Source organism: Triticum dicoccoides, chromosome 5A, assembly GCF_002162155.2.
Source record: "Triticum dicoccoides isolate Atlit2015 ecotype Zavitan chromosome 5A, WEW_v2.0, whole genome shotgun sequence".
Taxonomy (NCBI): Eukaryota; Viridiplantae; Streptophyta; class Magnoliopsida; order Poales; family Poaceae; genus Triticum; species Triticum dicoccoides.
In genome coordinates, this window is record NC_041388.1 from 603020743 (window position 1) to 603040323 (window position 19581).

The 19581-nt window shown below is 45.7% G+C and overlaps 3 protein-coding genes across 3 annotated transcripts in view; all 3 read left to right on the plus strand.

Annotated features, from left to right (window-relative positions):
* LOC119303281 (cold-regulated 413 plasma membrane protein 1-like) overlaps positions 1-1657 on the plus strand; it is a 1976-nt gene extending 319 nt beyond the window's left edge. Inside the window, exons 2-4 of the mRNA XM_037580394.1 lie at positions 70-177; positions 994-1064; positions 1194-1657. Of these exons, the coding sequence (XP_037436291.1) occupies positions 70-177; positions 994-1064; positions 1194-1453 (439 nt within the window). The 3' untranslated portion in view covers positions 1454-1657. The remainder of the gene's footprint in view (positions 1-69; positions 178-993; positions 1065-1193) is intronic.
* Positions 1658-2334: 677 nt separating this feature from the next.
* On the plus strand, positions 2335-4708 carry LOC119303282 (cold-regulated 413 plasma membrane protein 1-like). Its single transcript, XM_037580395.1, has 4 exons — positions 2335-2616; positions 3180-3287; positions 3834-3904; positions 4196-4708. The coding sequence occupies exons 1-4, from the start codon at positions 2423-2425 to the stop codon at positions 4447-4449; spliced, it is 627 nt and encodes a 208-aa protein (XP_037436292.1). The 5' UTR covers positions 2335-2422; the 3' UTR covers positions 4450-4708.
* Positions 4709-19015: 14307 nt separating this feature from the next.
* Positions 19016-19581, plus strand: part of LOC119303283 (CASP-like protein 5C1) — a 1618-nt gene continuing 1052 nt past the window's right edge. The window contains exon 1 of the mRNA XM_037580396.1: positions 19016-19555. Coding sequence (XP_037436293.1) covers positions 19413-19555 — 143 coding nt within the window. The 5' untranslated portion in view covers positions 19016-19412. The remainder of the gene's footprint in view (positions 19556-19581) is intronic.

Sequence of the window (19581 nt, forward strand, 5' to 3'; positions counted from 1 at the left end):
CTTCCGTCAGTTGTCGCAGAGCTACGCATCTCTCTGAACCTCGCTGTTTATCTTCTTCTGCTGCTGCAGATATCTGTTGGTGCTGGACAAGACCAACTGGAAGACCAACATGCTGACGGGGCTCTTGGTCCCTTACATTTTCTTCACCATGCCCGGCCTGCTCTTCGGCTTCATAAGGTGATTATCCTCGCAAATTCTCTACTACTGCAGTCTGCAGCGTCCCTTCAGATTTTAAATTTTGCATGCAATTTCCACTGAGCTGTGGAACTGTTGCTTTGCGACGGATTAATAACTCGTCAGTCTGAAAGATGTTAGCTCACAAAATCTAAATATTGCGTACATATTTTCCCCCAAAAGAGAAAGAAAACACAGTGGTGAACATCCAGCTGTGGTGCTGGTGGCTGGCTAGCGTTCTGCGGTCCGGATCCACTTTCAGTGGTTTACTTCAGTTTTTTTGTACTTTGCTTTTGTGTCGGCACTAGATGCTGGTCTGGACGTGGTTATTCCCATATCACTTCTTAAAAGAAAACTAGATCCGATATCACTTATCAGTGATAGTAGTAGTGGACTGAGGACGCCTCCTTGTTTGAAAAAATGAAAAGAGAAAAATACTACTGCAGATATAAGATGTTATTTTTCGGCAATTGATTCACATGATAGGCAAGGGTCCGAAGATCATAAAAAATGAAAACTTGTGCATATGGGCTATTGTTACCTGGCTGCAGAACTCAAGCTACCTTTTTCATACTTATATAAGTGATGCTAGTTGCAGTTGCAGATACTTCCATGATGCCATATCGTCTGTTGATCTGCTACAATTTTACAGCATTATTACATACATACTCCCTCCGTTTCAAATTACTCGTCTCAGAAATGGATGTATCTAGAACTAAAATACATCTAGATACATCCATTTTTGCGACGGGTAATTCGGAACGGAGGGAGTACATATATACGAAACAAATTCCTGATTGCTCAACATCAAAATTGCAGGGGGGAGATTGGTAGCTGGGTTGCGTTCGTTTTTGTCGTCCTGCGGCTGTTCTTTCCGCGCCACTTCCCTGGTACTATCATTTTGCTCTCTGTTTCTTGTGCTTATAGTTGCCCCCTAGCAAATTCCTTCATGTACTCAACAAGCTAAACTTTAAAATGTTGCATAAATCTCACAATGGGGATTTGCATCATGTTGTCAGATTGGCTGGAGCTGCCTGGGTCTCTGATCCTCCTCACGGTGGTCGCCCCCGCCATCTTCGCCGACACCTTCCGGGGCTCCTGGCTCATCATCGGCGTCGGCGTGTGCCTGGTCATCGGGTGCTACCTGCTCCACGAGCACATCAAGGCGTCGGGTGGCCTCAAGGAGGCCTTCAAGAAGCCCAATGGCTGGTCCAACACCATCGGCATCCTCCTCCTCTTCATCTACCCGGTCTGGGCCGTCGTCATGTGGTTCCTGTAGACCGTTCGCCGCTGTTTTTGGGGTTCATCATGTGATGTTTTTCTCCGGCGATTTGGTGTCGATGAACCATGCGCTCTTGTACCTGTTGAATGTCTCGGCCATGTTTCGATTTGGTGTCACGTCTTAATTTGTTTCCTTGATCTGTGGGTACATAGCCATCAATAAAAACGTCTGCTCTGTTGATCGGTGGGTGCATTCAAGTGATGAGCTGCTGGCCATGTTCTCTCATAGATGTCCGTATGATGGTCACGTGCAACTGATGTGTTATGAGCTTATTAATTACTCTAATCGCACCCTATATTAGTTTTCTTCATACTATGGTGGGAGATCTTCAGAACCACGGAGGAACCTTATAAAAAAGTGAACAATCTTTGTAACACAAGAATCGCTACGGCCTTGTTCGGTTAAACCTCTCCTGTAGGGGGTTAGAGAGGTTTGGAGGGGACTGAATGAGATTTTGACTTGTATGGGATTTAATCCATTTCAATCCCTTTTAATTTTGCTTCAACCGAACAAGGCCTAAATGATAACTCTCTTCGTCTCGAGTCTAAGACAAGTAATTTGGAGGGACTGTAAGTTTATTTTTAGACATAAAAATAAAAGCGAACAATCTTTGGAACCTCTTATAATATGTCGAACAAGCATTCCTGTAATACTACCTCCGTTGCAAATTACTTGTCTTAGATTTGTCAAATACACATAGCGGAGGGAGCACATAATACAAAAATACATATTGTGGTCAAAAGTCAAATCCCGTGACAGCAAGCTAAAGCTAAGATACTGCATGCATGCAATAATACAGTTGCGATCTGTTCCCCACGTGTCCGTCCAGCGGGTGTGTAGAGAAGTGTCGAGACCGAGCGCCACCTGTTCCGTTCCGTCGACCCCAGCAAGGTCCAGCTAACTCAGACCCGAGCCCATCCATCCATCCATCTTGAGAATTCTCGAGGTCTCGGCGACTCGGGGGAGATGGCGCCGTCGTTCCTCGCGATGAAGGCGGGCGCGGCGTCCGGCGCGTCGGAGGCGGCGCAGGCGCTGCTCGAGTCGGACCTGCGGGAGCTGGGCCTGGCCGCGCGGAAGCTCGCCAACCACGCCATCGTCCTCGGCGGCGGCCTCGGCTTCGGCCGCCACTTCCTCAAGTGGCTCGCCTTCATCGCCGCCGTGTCAGTATTCCCCTTTCTTCCCTTCTATTTTCCTTGCTGGGACGAGCTTTGTTTCTGCAAAGGGGATCTCCGATCTCCCTCGCCTCCTGACCATTTCGGGAGGATCACGCCAGGGAGCAGTTGAGATGCCTGCGAGAAAACATCGCGACAGCATATTCCCTTGGAAGCAGTAATTTTTTAGTAAGCTTGAGCGTGTAATTTAACTGCGGTATCCTAGAGGGAGATGCCGAACGCTGTCAAATTCGTGCCAAAGCCTCGGTGAAAACGGTAGCTTGGTAGGAAATGTTCACCATTAATTTTGTGGGACTTGCGAAGCAAACATCCCTAACATATAGACAGAAGTCGGACCTTATCAAAGCGTATATGCTGTGATGTTAAGCTGTTACCTGTTAGGATGATTCTGCGGCCTATATATGATTTTCTGTTCAATCTTTACTTTGAAAACTTAGAGGAGTTGAGGAGTTTGTGTGTCCACTTAACCTGAGATTGCTACCTTCTTGGCAATTGTCGGTTGGTCGCCGGATTATGCATTATCTGAACTTTGCTGTTCTCATCTACTGCAGGTACCTCTTGGTATTGGACAAGACCAACTGGAAGACCAACATGCTGACGGGACTCTTGGTCCCTTACATTTTCTTCACCCTGCCTGGTGTACTATTCTCTCTCGTAAGGTGGTTATGGTCGCAATTTCCCTTCTGCAGCATCAGTTCATGTTTTCAGTTTAAATGCAGTTGTTAGTAGCTGTGGAGGATTGTTGCATTCCTGCGGATTAACCAATTTGAAATATCTGAAATTCTGAACTTAGAAAATCGAAATATTTCATGTATGTTTTCCAGAATGAAAAAATAGTGCATTAGGTTGTTGATAAAGCGAGGTAAGATATTGTTCATTGTTGGTTGATATCACCGGCTATAGTGCCAGAGTGTCGGTCTTCTTAAAAAAAGGTCACTTCACTGAGGATAGGCTCAAAGGACTTTATAGGTTGTTGATAAAGTGAGGTAAGATACATGCTCAATATAGGTTATTTTAACATATTGCTACCTCACTGCAAAAGTCGAGGTATTTTTTCATGCTTGTTGTCTATCGGTTGAAGGATCACTGCCTCTGCCTTACTGGCTGATACTTCCATGGTGCAATATCCTCTGTTGCTTTAATTGTACAGCATTAGATATAGGTATTTGAATCAAATTTGTGATCATCAAACATCAAAATTGCAGGGGAGAGGTTGGTGCCTGGATTGCATTCGTTGTAGTCATCCTGCGGCTCTTCTTCCCGCGTCACTTCCCTGGTATCATTTCCTATCTATTCTTTTACCTATCCTTGCTGCCCCTAGCAAATTATCTCTATGTGTTGCATTTCTCATCTTTGTTGTGCCCTGTGAAGATATTTTTCAGCTTATATAACACTACCGAAAAATGTGTCCTTATTTTTCATCTACTCCCTCCGTCCCATAATATAAGATCATTTTTGAAGCTAACATAGCTTCAAAAACGTTCTTATATTATGGGACAGAGGAAGTACTTAATAAGCCGTTAAAATGTTACAGACATCTCACAATGATTTTCATCATGTGTATCAGATTGGCTAGAGCTGCCTGGCTCTCTGATTCTTCTCACGGTGGTCGCCCCCAGCCTCTTCGCGGAGCACTTCAGGAACGATCTTGTCGGCGTCTTCATATGCCTCGCCATCGGGTGCTACCTGCTCCAAGAGCACATCAGGGTGTCAGGAGGCTTCAGGGAGGCCTTCAGGAAGGCCAATGGCGTCTCCAACACCATCGGCATCGTCCTGCTCTTCGTCTACCCAGTCTGGGTCCTGGTGCTCTGGCTCCTGTAGGACATCTACTGCTATCAGTATCGCCATTGATTGCCTTGTGCAGTTCTGTTCGATGTTTGGTAATTCATCCTGTGGACGTTATTGATGTTGATTCGGTGTGGGTCGTTCGGAGCCGATGAGCTGTGCATGTTTGTACCTTTTGATGGACACATGTTTCGATTTGTTGTAGTTTTGGTATCAGAATCCTTGTTTCCTTGATTTGGGTGTACAGAACCATCAATAAGAACATCATCACTGTTGATTGGTGTATTGAAGTCGAGCTGCTGTCTAAATTCTCTCGTGTTTGGTCGTATATTGCGTGCATGTAATGCTTTATCAGCCTATTATCACCCAATATAGTTTTAATAGAAACACATTACAGATGTAAACTCTCACAAACACGCACAGACACTCCCACCTATGAGCTCACAAACATGTCCATACGCTCACTAATATGAATCAAGAGACTGTCGAATGGTCTTGAGATTAATGAAATCACTATAAACGGTCTTGAGATTGACAAAATCACTATAAACATATCGCTATGAATCGAGAGACTGTCGAATGGTATTGAGATTGATGAAGTCACTATAAACGTATCGCTATTGATGGAAACATGGCCACTCGTTGAAAGAATATTTCATCCAATATTGTAAAGTGGACAAAGCTTTGCCTTAAGATGTAACAAATGCTCTAATCATCCATTCCGCCTCTAAATATTGTAAATTGGACAAAGCTTTGCCTTAAGATGTAACAAATGCTCTAATCATCCTTTCCACCTCTAAATTGAGAACCCAAGAGCATCTACAGCCCGGCGCCTCGGCGGAGGATCGGTTACTGACCGGTTAAAAAAACTGACCCGCCCGTACTCCTCAAACCGGTCTCAAACGCTAGGGCTGTCTGGCGCCCCTCATATCTAGCCCAAATGTAGAGCGGATATGGGGCGGCCGGGGCGCACCCGGGCGCGTCCGCCACGTCAGCCTGGTCCACCACCAACCCCACTCCGTCCCCACAAAACCCCCAATCCGGAACCCTAACTCACTTCACTCTCCTCTCTCGCTTTGTCCCCTCTTCTCCTCTCTCCGATTTCTTCGACATGGATCGAATCCGACGACTCCGGTGAGATGTCGAGCCCCGGCAACTGTTCCAACTTCGAGTCGACGAGAGCTGGCCCTCCGCATTGCGCTGGAGCTGTCCAAGGTGGGCACGGTGACGCTAAGGCCATAGCGCTTGGAAAGTGGCTCGTACATGACAGGTCCCGAGAGCGTTTCCGTGGCAGGGGATGTGCGCTTTGTTGTGGCTCTGCCGCATGGGAGAGAAGCAGGGGCCTGGCGGTCAGAAGAAAGAGGTTCTTGCAGGACAGGACCCGAGAATGTTTCCATCCTGCAGGCGCGGAATGATGCAAGGGACGATGAGATGTTGACGAAGATCGATTTCCCCTTCGACAGGGTGCCGCAAAAGAGCTAAATCCATGTTCTCCTCGGATCAGGAAGTGGCGGTGATGAAAAAATTAGGTCAAAATATAGGAGGTATTTTTGAGTTGGTTGGCTAAAACCAAACACGCATGCCCTAGAATGCGCTTCTGTTAGCCGGCTAGTCCCCCAGTTGGGCCTCGACCATCTGGAGAAGCGAAGGAAAAATCAAAGAGGAACGAAAGTTGAAACAACTAGAGAGGATCTTTACAATGTTCCAAAAAATATAAAATGCTCTGAAATGTAAAAAAACATGGTAAAAAAATTAAAAGTTCATAAATTTATAAGATGTTTATAATTTGAAAACATGGTTCATGAATTTTAAAATGTTCACGAATTTAGAAAATATTCGCAAATTTAGAAATTTTTTACGAATTTCATAAAATGTTTCTCTCAAAAGAAAATGTCCATGACTTAAAAAAATGTTCTTGGATTTCAAAAGAAGTTCCCCAAATTTAAAAACTGTTCATACATTTAAAAAAATTCATAAATTTAAAATAAAATATCAATGAATTTAAAGATTTGTCTCTCAAACAGTGTGGCGTAGGAACATCACGTTCTTCTGCGGATAGGCTCGACAACTGCCCACTATCGATCCACTCCCTGACATGTGGGGCCATGAATGGAAAAACTACCTTGATGCACCAAGAGGCTTCATTCCTAGGTGAAAGATCGTGGATGTCGCCTAGAGGGGGGGGGGTGAATAGGCGTTTTAAAATAATTACGGTTTAGGCTTGAACAAATGCAGAATAAACCTAGCGGTTAATTTGCCAAGCACAAAACCTAAAACAATTAGGCTCACCTATGTGCACCAACAACTTATGCTAAGAAAGATAAGCAACTATGTGATAGCAAGATCTATGACTGAAGGAAATATGCCCTAGAGGCAATAATAAAGTTATTATTTATTTCCTTATAATCATGATAAATGTTTATTATTCATGCTAGAATTGTATTTTCCGGAAACATAATACATGTGTGAATACATAGACAAACAGAGTGTCACTAGTATGCCTCTACTTGACTAGCTCGTTAATCAAAGATGGTTATGTTTCCTAACCATGAACAATGAGTTGTTATTTGATTAACGAGGTCACATCATTAGTAGAATGATCTGATTGACATGACCCATTCCATTAGCTTAGCACCTGACCGTTTAGTATGTTGCTATTGCTTTCTTCATGACTTATACATGTTCCTACGACTATGAGATTATGCAACTCCCGTTTACCGGAGGAACACTTTGGGTACTACCAAACGTCACAACGTAAATGGGTGATTATAAAGGAGTACTACAGGTGTCTCCAATGGTCGATGTTGGGTTGGCGTATTTCGAGATTAGGATTTGTCACTCCGATTGTCGGAGAGGTATCTCTGGGCCCTCTCGGTAATACACATCACATAAGCCTTGCAAGCATTACAACTAATATGTTAGTTGTGAGATGATGTATTACGGAACGAGTAAAGAGACTTGCCGTTAACGAGATTGAACTAGGTATTGGATACCGACGATCGAATCTCGGGCAAGTAACATACCGATGACAAAGGGAACAACGTATGTTGTTATGCGGTCTGACCGATAAAGATCTTCGTATAATATGTAGGAGCCAATATGGGCATCCAGGTCCCGCTATTGGTTATTGACCAGAGACATGTCTCGGTCATGTCTACATTGTTCTCGAACCCGTAGGGTCCGCACGCTTAAGGTTACGATGACAGTTATATTATGAGTTTATGCATTTTGATGTACCGAAGGTTGTTCGGAGTCCCGGATGTGATCACGGACATGACGAGGAGTCTCGAAATGGTCGAGACGTAAAGATTGATATATTGGAAGCCTATGTTTGGACATCGGAAGTGTTCCGGGTGAAATCGGAATTTTACCGGGTTACCGGGAGGTTACCGGAACCCCCCGGGAGCCATATGGGCCATCATGGGCCTTAGTGGAAAGGAGAAAGGGGCAGCCCAAGGTGGCTGCGCCTCTTTCCCCTCCCCTAGTCCTATTAGGACTAGGAGAAGGTGGCCGGCCCCCCTCTCTCCCTTCCCCTCCGAGGAATCCTAGTTGGACTAGGATTGGGGGGAGGAATCCTACTCCCAGAGGGAGTAGGACTCTCCTGCGCCTCCCTCTTTGGCCGGCCAGCCTCCCCTCCTCTCCTCCTTTATATACGGAGGCAGGGGCACCTCTAAACACACAAGTTGACACAAGTTGATCCACGTGATCGATTCCTTAGCCGTGTGCGGTGCCCCCTGCCACCATATTCCTCGATAATACTGTAGCAGAGTTTAGGCGAAGCCCTGCTGCTGTAGTTCATCAAGATCGTCACCACGCCGTCGTGCTGACGAAACTCTTCCCCGACACTTTGCTGGATCGGAGTCCGGGGATCGTCATCGAGCTGAACGTGTGCTCGAACTCGGAGGTGCCGTAGTTTCGATGCTTGATCGGTTGGATCGTGAAGACGTACGACTACTTCCTCTACGTCGTGTCATTGCTTCCGCAGTCGGTCTGCGTTGGGTACGTAGACAACACTCTCCTCTCGTTGCTATGCATCACATGATCCTGTGTGCGCGTAGGAAAATTTTTGAAATTACTTCGAAACCCAACAGTGGTATCAGAGCCTAGGTTAATGATGTTGATGTTATATGCACGAGTAGAACACAAGTGAGTTGTGGACGATACAAGTCATACTGCCTACCAGCATGTCATATTTTGGTTCAGCGGTATTGTTGGACGAGACGACCCGGACCAACCTTACGCGTACGCTTACGCGAGACCGGTTCCCTCGACGTGCTTTGCACAGAGATGGCTTGTGGGCGACTGCCTCTCCAACTTTAGTTGAACCAAGTATGGCTACGCCCGGTCCTTGCGAAGGTTAAAACGGAGTCTATTTGACAAACTATCGTTGTGGTTTTGATGCGTAGGTGAGATTGGTTCTTACTTAAGCCCGTAGCAGCCACGTAAAACATGCAACAACAAAGTAGAGGACGTCTAACTTGTTTTTGCAGGGCATGTTGTGATGTGATATGGTCAAGGCATGATGCTGAATTTAATTGTATGAGATGATCATGTTTTGTAACCAAGTTATCGGCAACTGGCAGGAGCCATATGGTTGTCGCTTTATTGTATGCAATGCAATCGCGATGTAATGCTTTACTTTATTACTACGTTGGTGATAGTCGTGGAAGCATAAGATTGGCGAGACGACAACGATGCTACGATGGAGATCAAGGTGTCGCACCGGTGACGATGGTGATCATGACGGTGCTTCGGAGATGGAGATCACAAGCACAAGATGATGATGGCCATATCATATCACTTATATTGATTGCATGTGATGTTTATCTTTTTATGCATCTTATCTTGCTTTGATTGACGGTAGCATTATAAGATGATCTCTCACTAAATTATCAAGAAGTGTTCTCCCTGAGTATGCACCGTTGCAAAAGTTCTTCGTGCTGAGACACCACGTGATGATCGGGTGTGATAGGCTCTACGTTCAAATACAACGGGTGCAAAACAGTTGCGCACGCAGAATACTCAGGTTAAACTTGACGAGCCTAGCATATGCAGATATGGCCTCGGAACACGGAGACCGAAAGGTCGAGCGTGAATCATATAGTAGATATGATCAACATAATGATGTTCACCGATGAAACTACTCCATCTCACGTGATGATCGGACATGGTTTAGTTGATTTGGATCACGTGATCACTTAGAGGATTAGAGGGATGTCTATCTAAGTGGGAGTTCTTTAATAATATGATTAATTGAACTTAAAATTTATCATTAACTTAGTCCGTGATAGTATCTTGCTTGTTTATGTTGATTGTAGATAGATGGCTCGTGCTGTTGTTCCGTTAAATTTTAATGCGTTCCTTGAGAAAGCAAAGTTGAAAGATGATGGTAGCAATTACACGGACTGGGTCCGTAACTTGAGGATTATCCTCATTGCTGCACAGAAGAATTACGTCCTGGAAGCACCGCTGGGTGCCAGGCCTGTTGCTGGAGCAACGCCAGATGTTATGAACGTCTGGCAGAGCAAAGCTGATGACTACTCGATAGTTCAGTGTGCCATGCTTTACGGCTTAGAATCGGGACTTCAACGACGTTTTGAACGTCATGGAGCATATGATATGTTCCAGGAGTTGAAGTTAATATTTCAAGCAAATGCCCGGATTGAGAGATATGAAGTCTCCAATAAGTTCTATAGCTGCAAGATGGAAGAGAACAGTTCTGTCAGTGAGCATATACTCAAAATGTCTGGGTATAATAATCACTTGATTCAATTGGGAGTTAATCTTCCAGATGATTGCGTCATTGACAGAATTCTCCAATCACTGCCACCAAGCTACAAGAGCTTCGTGATGAACTATAATATGCAAGGGATGAACAAGACTATTCCCGAGCTCTTCGCAATGCTAAAAGCTGCGGAGGTAGAAATCAAGAAGGAGCATCAAGTGTTGATGGTTAACAAGACCACTAGTTTCAAGAAAAAGGGCAAAGGGAAGAAAAAGGGGAACTTCAAAAAGAACGGCAAGCAAGTTGCTGCTCAAGAGAAGAAACCCAAGTCTAGACCTAAGCCTGAAACTGAGTGCTTCTACTGCAAGCAGACTGGTCACTGGAAGCGGAACTGCCCCAAGTATTTGGCGGATAAGAAGGATGGCAAGGTGAACAAAGGTATATGTGATATACATGTTATTGATCTGTACCTTACCAATGCTCGCAGTAGCACCTGGGTATTTGATACTGGTTCTGTTGCTAATATTTGCAACTCGAAACAGGGACTACAGAATAAGCGGGCACTGGCAAAGGACGAGGTGACGATGCGCGTGGGAAACGGTTCCAAAGTCGATGTGATCGCGGTCGGCACGCTACCTCTACATCTACCTTCGGGATTAATATTAGACCTAAATAATTGTTATTTGGTGCCAGCGTTGAGCATGAACATTATATCTGGATCTTGTTTAATGCGAGACGGTTATTCATTTAAATCAGAGAATAATGGTTGTTCTATTTATATGAGTAATATCTTTTATGGTCATGCACCCTTGAAGAGTGGTCTATTCTTACTAAATCTCGATAGTAGTAATACACATATTCATAATGTTGAAACCAAAAGATACAGAGTTGATAATGAAAGTGCAACTTATTTGTGGCACTGTCGTTTAGGTCATATCGGTGTAAAACGCATGAAGAAACTCCATACTAATGGACTTTTGGAACCACTTGATTATGAATCACTTGGTACTTGCGAACCGTGCCTCATGGGCAAGATGACTAAAACACCGTTCTCCGGTACTATGGAGAGAGCAACAGATTTGTTGGAAATCATACATACCGATGTATGTGGTCCGATGAATATTGAGGCTCGTGACGGATATCGTTATTTTCTCACCTTCACAGATGATTTGAGCAGATATGGATATATCTACTTAATGAAGCATAAGTCTGAAACATTTGAAAAGTTCAAAGAATTTCAGAGTGAAGTTGAAAATCATCGTAACAAGAAAATAAAGTTTCTACGATCTGATCGTGGAGGAGAATATTTGAGTTACGAGTTTGGTGTACATTTGAAAAACTGTGGAATAGTTTCGCAACTCACGCCCCCCGGAACACCACAGCGTAATGGTGTGTCCGAACGTCGTAATCGTACTTTACTAGATATGGTGCGATCTATGATGTCTCTTACAGATTTACCGCTATCATTTTGGGGATATGCTTTAGAGACGGCCGCATTCACGTTAAATAGGGCACCATCAAAATCCGTTGAGACGACGCCTTATGAACTATGGTTTGGCAAGAAACCAAAGTTGTCGTTTCTTAAAGTATGAGGCTGCGATGCTTATGTGAAAAAGCTTCAACCTGATAAGCTCGAACCCAAATCGGAGAAATGTGTATTCATAGGATACCCAAAGGAAACTGTTGGGTACACCTTCTATCACAGATCCGAAGGCAAAACATTTGTTGCTAAGAATGGATCATTTCTAGAGAAGGAGTTTCTCTCGAAAGAAGTGAGTGGGAGGAAAGTAGAACTTGACGAGGTAACTGTACCTGCTCCCTTACTGGAAAGTAGTTCATCACAGAAAACTGTTTCAGTGACACCTACACCAGTTAGTGAGGAAGCCAATGATAATGATCATGAAACTTCAGATCAAGATACTACTGAACTTCGTAGATCAACCAGAGTAAGATCCGCACCAGAGTGGTACGGTAATCCTGTTCTGGAGGTCATGCTACTAGATCATGATGAATCTACGAACTATGAAGAAGCGATGGTGAGCCCAGATTCCGCAAAGTGGCTAGAAGCCATGAAATCTGAGATGGGATCCATGTATGAGAACAAAGTATGGACTTTGGTTGACTTGCCCGATGATCGGCAAGCGATTGAGAATAAATGGATCTTTAAGAAGAAGACTGACGCTGATGGTAATGTTACTGTCTACAAAGCTCGACTTGTCGCAAAAAGGTTTTCGGCAAGTTCAAGGAATTGACTACGATGAGACCTTCTCACCCGTAGCGATGCTTAAGTCCGTCCGAATCATGTTAGCAATTGCCGCATTTTATGATTATGAAATTTGGCAAATGGATGTCAAAACTGCATTCCTGAATGGATTCCTGGAAGAAGAGTTGTATATGATGCAACCAGAAGGTTTTGTCGATCCAAAGGGAGCTAACAAAGTGTGCAAGCTCCAGCGATCCATTTATGGACTGGTGCAAGCCTCTCGGAGTTGGAATAAACGTTTTGATAGTGTGATCAAAGCATTTGGTTTTATACAGACTTTTGGAGAAGCCTGTATTTACAAGAAAGTGAGTGGGAGCTCTGTAGCATTTCTGATATTATATGTGGATGACATATTACTGATTGGAAATGATATAGAATTTCTGGATAGCATAAAGGGATACTTGAATAAAAGTTTTTCAATGAAAGAACTCGGTGAAGCTGCTTACATATTAGGCATTAAGATCTATAGAGACAGATCAAGACGCTTAATTGGACTTTCACAAAGCACATACCTTGACAAAATTTTGAAGAAATTCAAAATGGATCAAGCAAAGAAAGGGTTCTTGCCTGTGTTACAAGGTGTGAAATTGAGTAAGACTCAATGCCCGACCACTGCAGAAGATAGAGAGAATATGAAAGATGTTCCCTATGCATCAGCCATAGGCTCTATCATGTATGCAATGCTGTGTACCAGACCTGATGTGTGCCTTGCTATAAGTTTAGCAGGGAGGTACCAAAGTAATCCAGGAATGGATCACTGGACAGCGGTCAAGAACATCCTGAAATACCTGAAAAGGACTAAGGATATGTTTCTCGTATATGGAAGTGACAAAGAGCTCATCGTAAAAGGTTACGTTGATGCAAGCTTTGACACTGATCCGGACGATTCTAAATCGCAAACCGGATACGTGTTTACATTAAACAGTGGAGCTGTCAGTTGGTGCAGTTCTAAACAAAGCGTCGTAGCGGGATCTACATGTGAAGCGGAATACATAGCTGCTTCGGAAGCAGCAAATGAAGGAGTCTGGATGAAGGAGTTCATATCCGATCTAGGTGTCATACCTAGTGCATCGGGTCCAATGAAAATCTTTTGTGACAATACTGGTGCAATTGCCTTGGCAAAGGAATCCAGATTTCACAAAAGGACCAAACACATCAAGAGACGCTTCAACTCCATCCGGGATCTAGTCCAGGTGGGAGACATAGAGATTTGCAAGATACATACGGATCTGAATATTGCAGACCCGTTGACTAAGCCTCTTCCACGAGCAAAACATGATCAGCACCAAAGCTCCATGGGTGTTAGATTCATTACAGTGTAATCTAGATTATTGACTCTAGTACAAGTGGGAGACTGAAGGAAATATGCCCTAGAGGCAATAATAAAGTTATTATTTATTTCCTTATAATCATGATAAATGTTTATTATTCATGCTAGAATTGTATTTTCCGGAAACATAATACATGTGTGAATACATAGACAAACAGAGTGTCACTAGTATGCCTCTACTTGACTAGCTCGTTAATCAAAGATGGTTATGTTTCCTAACCATGAACAATGAGTTGTTATTTGATTAACGAGGTCACATCATTAGTAGAATGATCTGATTGACATGACCCATTCCATTAGCTTAGCACCTGACCGTTTAGTATGTTGCTATTGCTTTCTTCATGACTTATACATGTTCCTACGACTATGAGATTATGCAACTCCCGTTTACCGGAGGAACACTTTGGGTACTACCAAACGTCACAACGTAAATGGGTGATTATAAAGGAGTACTACAGGTGTCTCCAATGGTCGATGTTGGGTTGGCGTATTTCGAGATTAGGATTTGTCACTCCGATTGTCGGAGAGGTATCTCTGGGCCCTCTCGGTAATACACATCACATAAGCCTTGCAAGCATTACAACTAATATGTTAGTTGTGAGATGATGTATTACGGAACGAGTAAAGAGACTTGCCGTTAACGAGATTGAACTAGGTATTGGATACCGACGATCGAATCTCGGGCAAGTAACATACCGATGACAAAGGGAACAACGTATGTTGTTATGCGGTCTGACCGATAAAGATCTTCGTAGAATATGTAGGAGCCAATATGAGCATCCAGGTCCCGCTATTGGTTATTGACCAGAGACATGTCTCGGTCATGTCTACATTGTTCTCGAACCCGTAGGGTCCGCACGCTTAAGGTTACGATGACAGTTATATTATGAGTTTATGCATTTTGATGTACCGAAGGTTGTTCGGAGTCCCGGATGTGATCACGGACATGACGAGGAGTCTCGAAATGGTCGAGACGTAAAGATTGATATATTGGAAGCCTATGTTTGGACATCGGAAGTGTTCCGGGTGAAATCGGGATTTTACCGGGTTACCGGGAGGTTACCGGAACCCCCCGGGAGCCATATGGGCCATCATGGGCCTTAGTGGAAAGGAGAAAGGGGCAGCCCAAGGTGGCTGCGCCTCTTTCCCTCCCCTAGTCCTATTAGGACTAGGAGAAGGTGGCCGGCCCCCCTCTCTCCCTTCCCCTCCGAGGAATCCTAGTTGGACTAGGATTGGGGGGAGGAATCCTACTCCCAGAGGGAGTAGGACTCTCCTGCGCCTCCCTCTTTGGCCGGCCAGCCTCCCCTCCTCTCCTCCTTTATATACGGAGGCAGGGGCACCTCTAAACACACAAGTTGACACAAGTTGATCCACGTGATCGATTCCTTAGCCGTGTGCGGTGCCCCCTGCCACCATATTCCTCGATAATACTGTAGCAGAGTTTAGGCGAAGCCCTGCTGCTGTAGTTCATCAAGATCGTCACCACGCCGTCGTGCTGACGAAACTCTTCCCCGACACTTTGCTGGATCGGAGTCCGGGGATCGTCATCGAGCTGAACGTGTGCTCGAACTCGGAGGTGCCGTAGTTTCGATGCTTGATCGGTTGGATCGTGAAGACGTACGACTACTTCCTCTACGTCGTGTCATTGCTTCCGCAGTCGGTCTGCGTTGGGTACATAGACAACACTCTCCTCTCGTTGCTATGCATCACATGATCCTGTGTGCGCGTAGGAAATTTTTTGAAATTACTTCGAAACCCAACAATGACAAGAAACAATATGGCTATCACAAAGTAAAGTGCATAAGTAAAGGGCTCGGGTAAGAGATAACCGAGGCACGAGGAGACGACAATGTATCCCGAAGTTCACACCCTTGCGGATGCTAATCTCCGTTTGGAGCGGTGTGGAGACACAATGCTCCCCAAGAAGCCACTAGGGCCACCGTAATCTCCTCACACTCTCGCACAATGCAAGATGCCGTGATTCCACTAAGGGACCCTTGAGGGCGGTCACCGAACCCATACAAATGGCAACCCTTGGGGGCGGTCACCGAACCCGTACACTTTGGCAACGCTTGGGGGCGGTCATCGGTACCCGTCAAATTGCTCGGGGCGATCTCCACAACCTAATTGGAGACCCCGACGCTTGCCCGGAGCTTTGCACTACAATGATTGAGCTCCGAACACCAACAACCGTCTAGGGCGCCCAAGCACCCAAGAGGAACAAGCTCAAGGATACCAAGCACCCAAGAGTAATAAGCTTCTCAACTTGTAACTTCCACGTATCACGTGGAGAACTCAAACCGATGCACCAAATGCAATGGCAAGGGCACACGGAGTGCCCAAGTCCTTCTCTCTCAAATCCCACCGAAGCAACTAATGCTAGGGAGGAAAATGAGAGGAAGAACAAGAAAGAGAACACCAAGAACTCCAAGATCTAGATCCAAGGGGTTCCACTCACATAGAGGAGAAAGTGATTGGTGGAAATGTGGATCTAGATCTCCTCTCTCTTTTCCCTCAAAAACTAGCAAGAATCCATGGAGGGATTGAGAGTTAGCAAGCTCGAAGAAGGTCAACAATGGGGGAAGAACACGAGTTCAAAGGATAAGGTTCAATGGGGAAGAAGACCCCCTTTTATAGGAGGGGGGAAATCCAACCGTTATGTGCTCAGCCCGCACACGAGCGGTACTACCGCTCAGGCAGAAGAAACAGAGAAAAGGAGCAACAAAACATGAACCTTGGGGCAGTAGTGCCGCAGGAGACAGCGGTACTACCGCTGGGTTAAGTGGTACTACCGCTCCCTTCGGCGGTACTGCCGCGCAGAACGAAGGGGAAAGGGAAAGAGGGAACCGGGCGGTACTACCGCGGAGGAAGGGCGGTACTACCGCTAAGGAGCGGTACTACCGCACTACTGTCGTAGCGAGGTACCGCACAATCCGACATAGAAAAAGACCCCTCGAATCGACGCGGTAGGGACTTGGTAAGCCAGCGGTAGTACTGTTGAGGAGTCACCGCCTGTACTACTGCTGCGGAGCGGTACTGCCGCTTGAGACCCCTCAGCGGTACTACCGCTGGGTACCACGGTACTACCGCTGGGACCCTGACAAAAACCACACTCAAGAAAACAAGAACTGCCATAACTTCTGCATATGAGCTCCGAATTGAGCAAACTCAAGCTTGTTGGAAACAAGACGACGAGTAGCATCAAAACAGCGTCTGGTTATAGTAAGAAGAGGCAGGGGAGGTATGCCTAACAAAAAGAGGAGTGAAACCTCCAACCGAGAAGAACCGGCAAAACCTCCAACATCGAAAACATCATAGAAGATGCAAGCAAACTCCGTTTTCGATGAACTCAAGCTTGCCAACAAGATGACCGTAAGCTCTAAGACTCACAAAGAGAACCAAACAAGAACCAAGAAAGATGATGCAAGGATGCAATGGTTTGAGCTCTCTACTAACGATACGATCAAGCTACCAACTTGAGAGCCCCCCTTGATAGTTCGGCAAACGATCCTATAACCCGGTCTCCAAACTACCACCATGAGACCGGTAAAATAGAAAACCTATCAAGAGCAAACCTTTGCCTTGCACATGGTCCACTTGAGCTAGATGATGACGATTTTGACTCCCTCAAGGTGGACTACCTTACTTGATTGCGTTGGCACGATGAAGACTAGATGATTGCTCCCCCATAGTCCATTATGGGTGGGCCACTCTTCGGCACATCTTCACAAGTCCATTGTCACCACAATGGCCGACAAGCTTCAAGCACTTGATCTCTTCGCGATGATCCACTTGAACTTGCACACGACAATCTTGATGACGATCACCACTTGATGTCATCCTCTCCATGGGTTGAGTGATATCTTCCTCTTGACACAAGCCCATGAACACGTACCTAACCCCACGTAGAACTCTCACATAGACCATGGGTTAGTACACAAAGCACAAACAATGCTTACCAAACCATGGGATCACTTGATCCCTCTCGGTACATCTTCTACGCTTTGTGAGTTGATCAACTTGATTCACTCTTGACTTAGTCTTGATCAACCTTGAATCTTTCCAACTCTCTTCGTTTGGATGATGTCTTGAAGGTAAACATGAATGATCACACAATCTTCTTCTTCAAGACATGCTTGCAATAAGCTCAACTCTCAAATGACCAATCTTTGGATAATTCCTTGAATAACACCTTGGTCGACACAAACTCTCCTTGAAACCAACACATGTACTCCAAGAAAAGCCTATGGAAAAAACCTTCAAATATAACTCAAGGCAACCATTAGCCCATAGAGATTGTCATCTATACCAATATAAAAATACCCAAAGGGGCAGATCCAATTGATCTCGGCCATCGAACTAAGTTAATCCAGCGACCTAGACTGCTCCAATGGCGAGCATTAAACATGTTTAACATGCAATTAATATCATACCAAATATTGCACTAATCATAGATTAACACACAAATAATAGCATACCTAATATTCGCATGCAATTAATATATTCCTAAATATTAACGTGCGCTGCACGTGCGCATTTACTAGTCAATTACCAAAATCAAACATGAAGGCACCGCATGTTCTTTCACTAGGGACCTTATATTAGTACTTAAGAGAAGAGATACTCTGGTTTCAAAAGGAAAGCAAAAAAATAAAAAAGGGCTGTAATTCCAAGGGAGGAAAGAAAATTTCAAGCGCTGAGAGAATGGGCCGGCATAACCATTTCTAGATTGACGTTTTGGCTGATGAAAAAACGGAGGGAGCACCTTTCTTTTCCTGTCACTGTGAACGTTTGTCTGTCTTTTTTTTCCCGAATTAAAAAACGTAGGGAGCACCTTTCTTTTCCTGTCTTTTTTTTCCATGTCTGTCGCGATGCAACCGCAGCCATCCAATGCGCGCAGAGCACATTCTTCCCCTCAAGGCTGCCATCCTATCCTCTAACCCTTTTCCTTGCAGATATTGTCGGATTCCATTGCAGAGATTATTCTCCACTCTCATCACAACTTGGTCGAACAGTGACCGATCGATCGTCCAGACCACTGGCACTGTGCCATGCGGCATCCACCTGAAGACACGAGAGCCACCGCACCCGTCGTCGCCCCTTGTTACGACCAGTCATACTCATATCGCCGACCCCGATCTCGCACCTTCCGCGTCTACGTGCGTGCCCGGCGCCGCCACGTCTCCCCGGACGTCGTGATCGGCGGCCGGAGCGTGCACAGACGTGTGGTTTACCGACACTTGTTTCACCAATAGTCTAGGCAGTGTCGTGTACACGAGTGTGATCCAGGTGGAGACGGCGACGGGCGAGAGATCGAGACCGGGAAGCGGCAGCCATGGCGATCAAAAGGCTCTTGAGAAAGGCAGAGAATCTAGAGGAAGAGGAATCAATCTGCTCCCCTCCCACGCCAGTGCCCGGTGGCCCCCGTCCGTCCACCCAAAGCCCTGAGCTTTTCATCCTGTTCCCCCTGCCTTTTGTTCCCCCCTCGCGCACTCGCACTCGCACTCGCATCATCATTCCCTCCATATATCTCCGCTGCCTCGTCGCAGGATCGAGCCGGAGATAGCAGGGCGCGCGCGTGAGAGGCCGACAGGTGTGCGGGACGAGGAAGGCGACGGCTGCGTGTGTTGGTTCGGCGCGCATGGGATGAGACGGCGGTGTGAGCGCGTCGCCTCCTGTGGATGGATCGCGGGAGGAGCGCGGGGCCCGGCGCCGTCGGTAGCGCCGGCAGCCTGGGGCTCCGGATCGGGCAGGCTGCCTGCTCGTCGGCGGCCCTCATGTTCATGTCCGTCGGCGTCGAGTTCTTCAGCTACACTGCCTTCTGGTATGTACTCCATGCATGCCTCTCTC

Excerpts from the sequence above, each read along its gene's own strand:
- LOC119303282 (XM_037580395.1), top strand. The coding sequence starts at position 2,423 with ATGGCGCCGTCGTTCCTCGCGATGAAGGCGGGCGCGGCGTCCGGCGCG. Across the intron at positions 2,617-3,179 it reads CTCGCCTTCATCGCCGCCGT|GTACCTCTTGGTATTGGACA; the intron begins GTCAGTATTCCC and ends CATCTACTGCAG. Across the intron at positions 3,905-4,195 it reads CTTCCCGCGTCACTTCCCTG|ATTGGCTAGAGCTGCCTGGC; the intron begins GTATCATTTCCT and ends CATGTGTATCAG.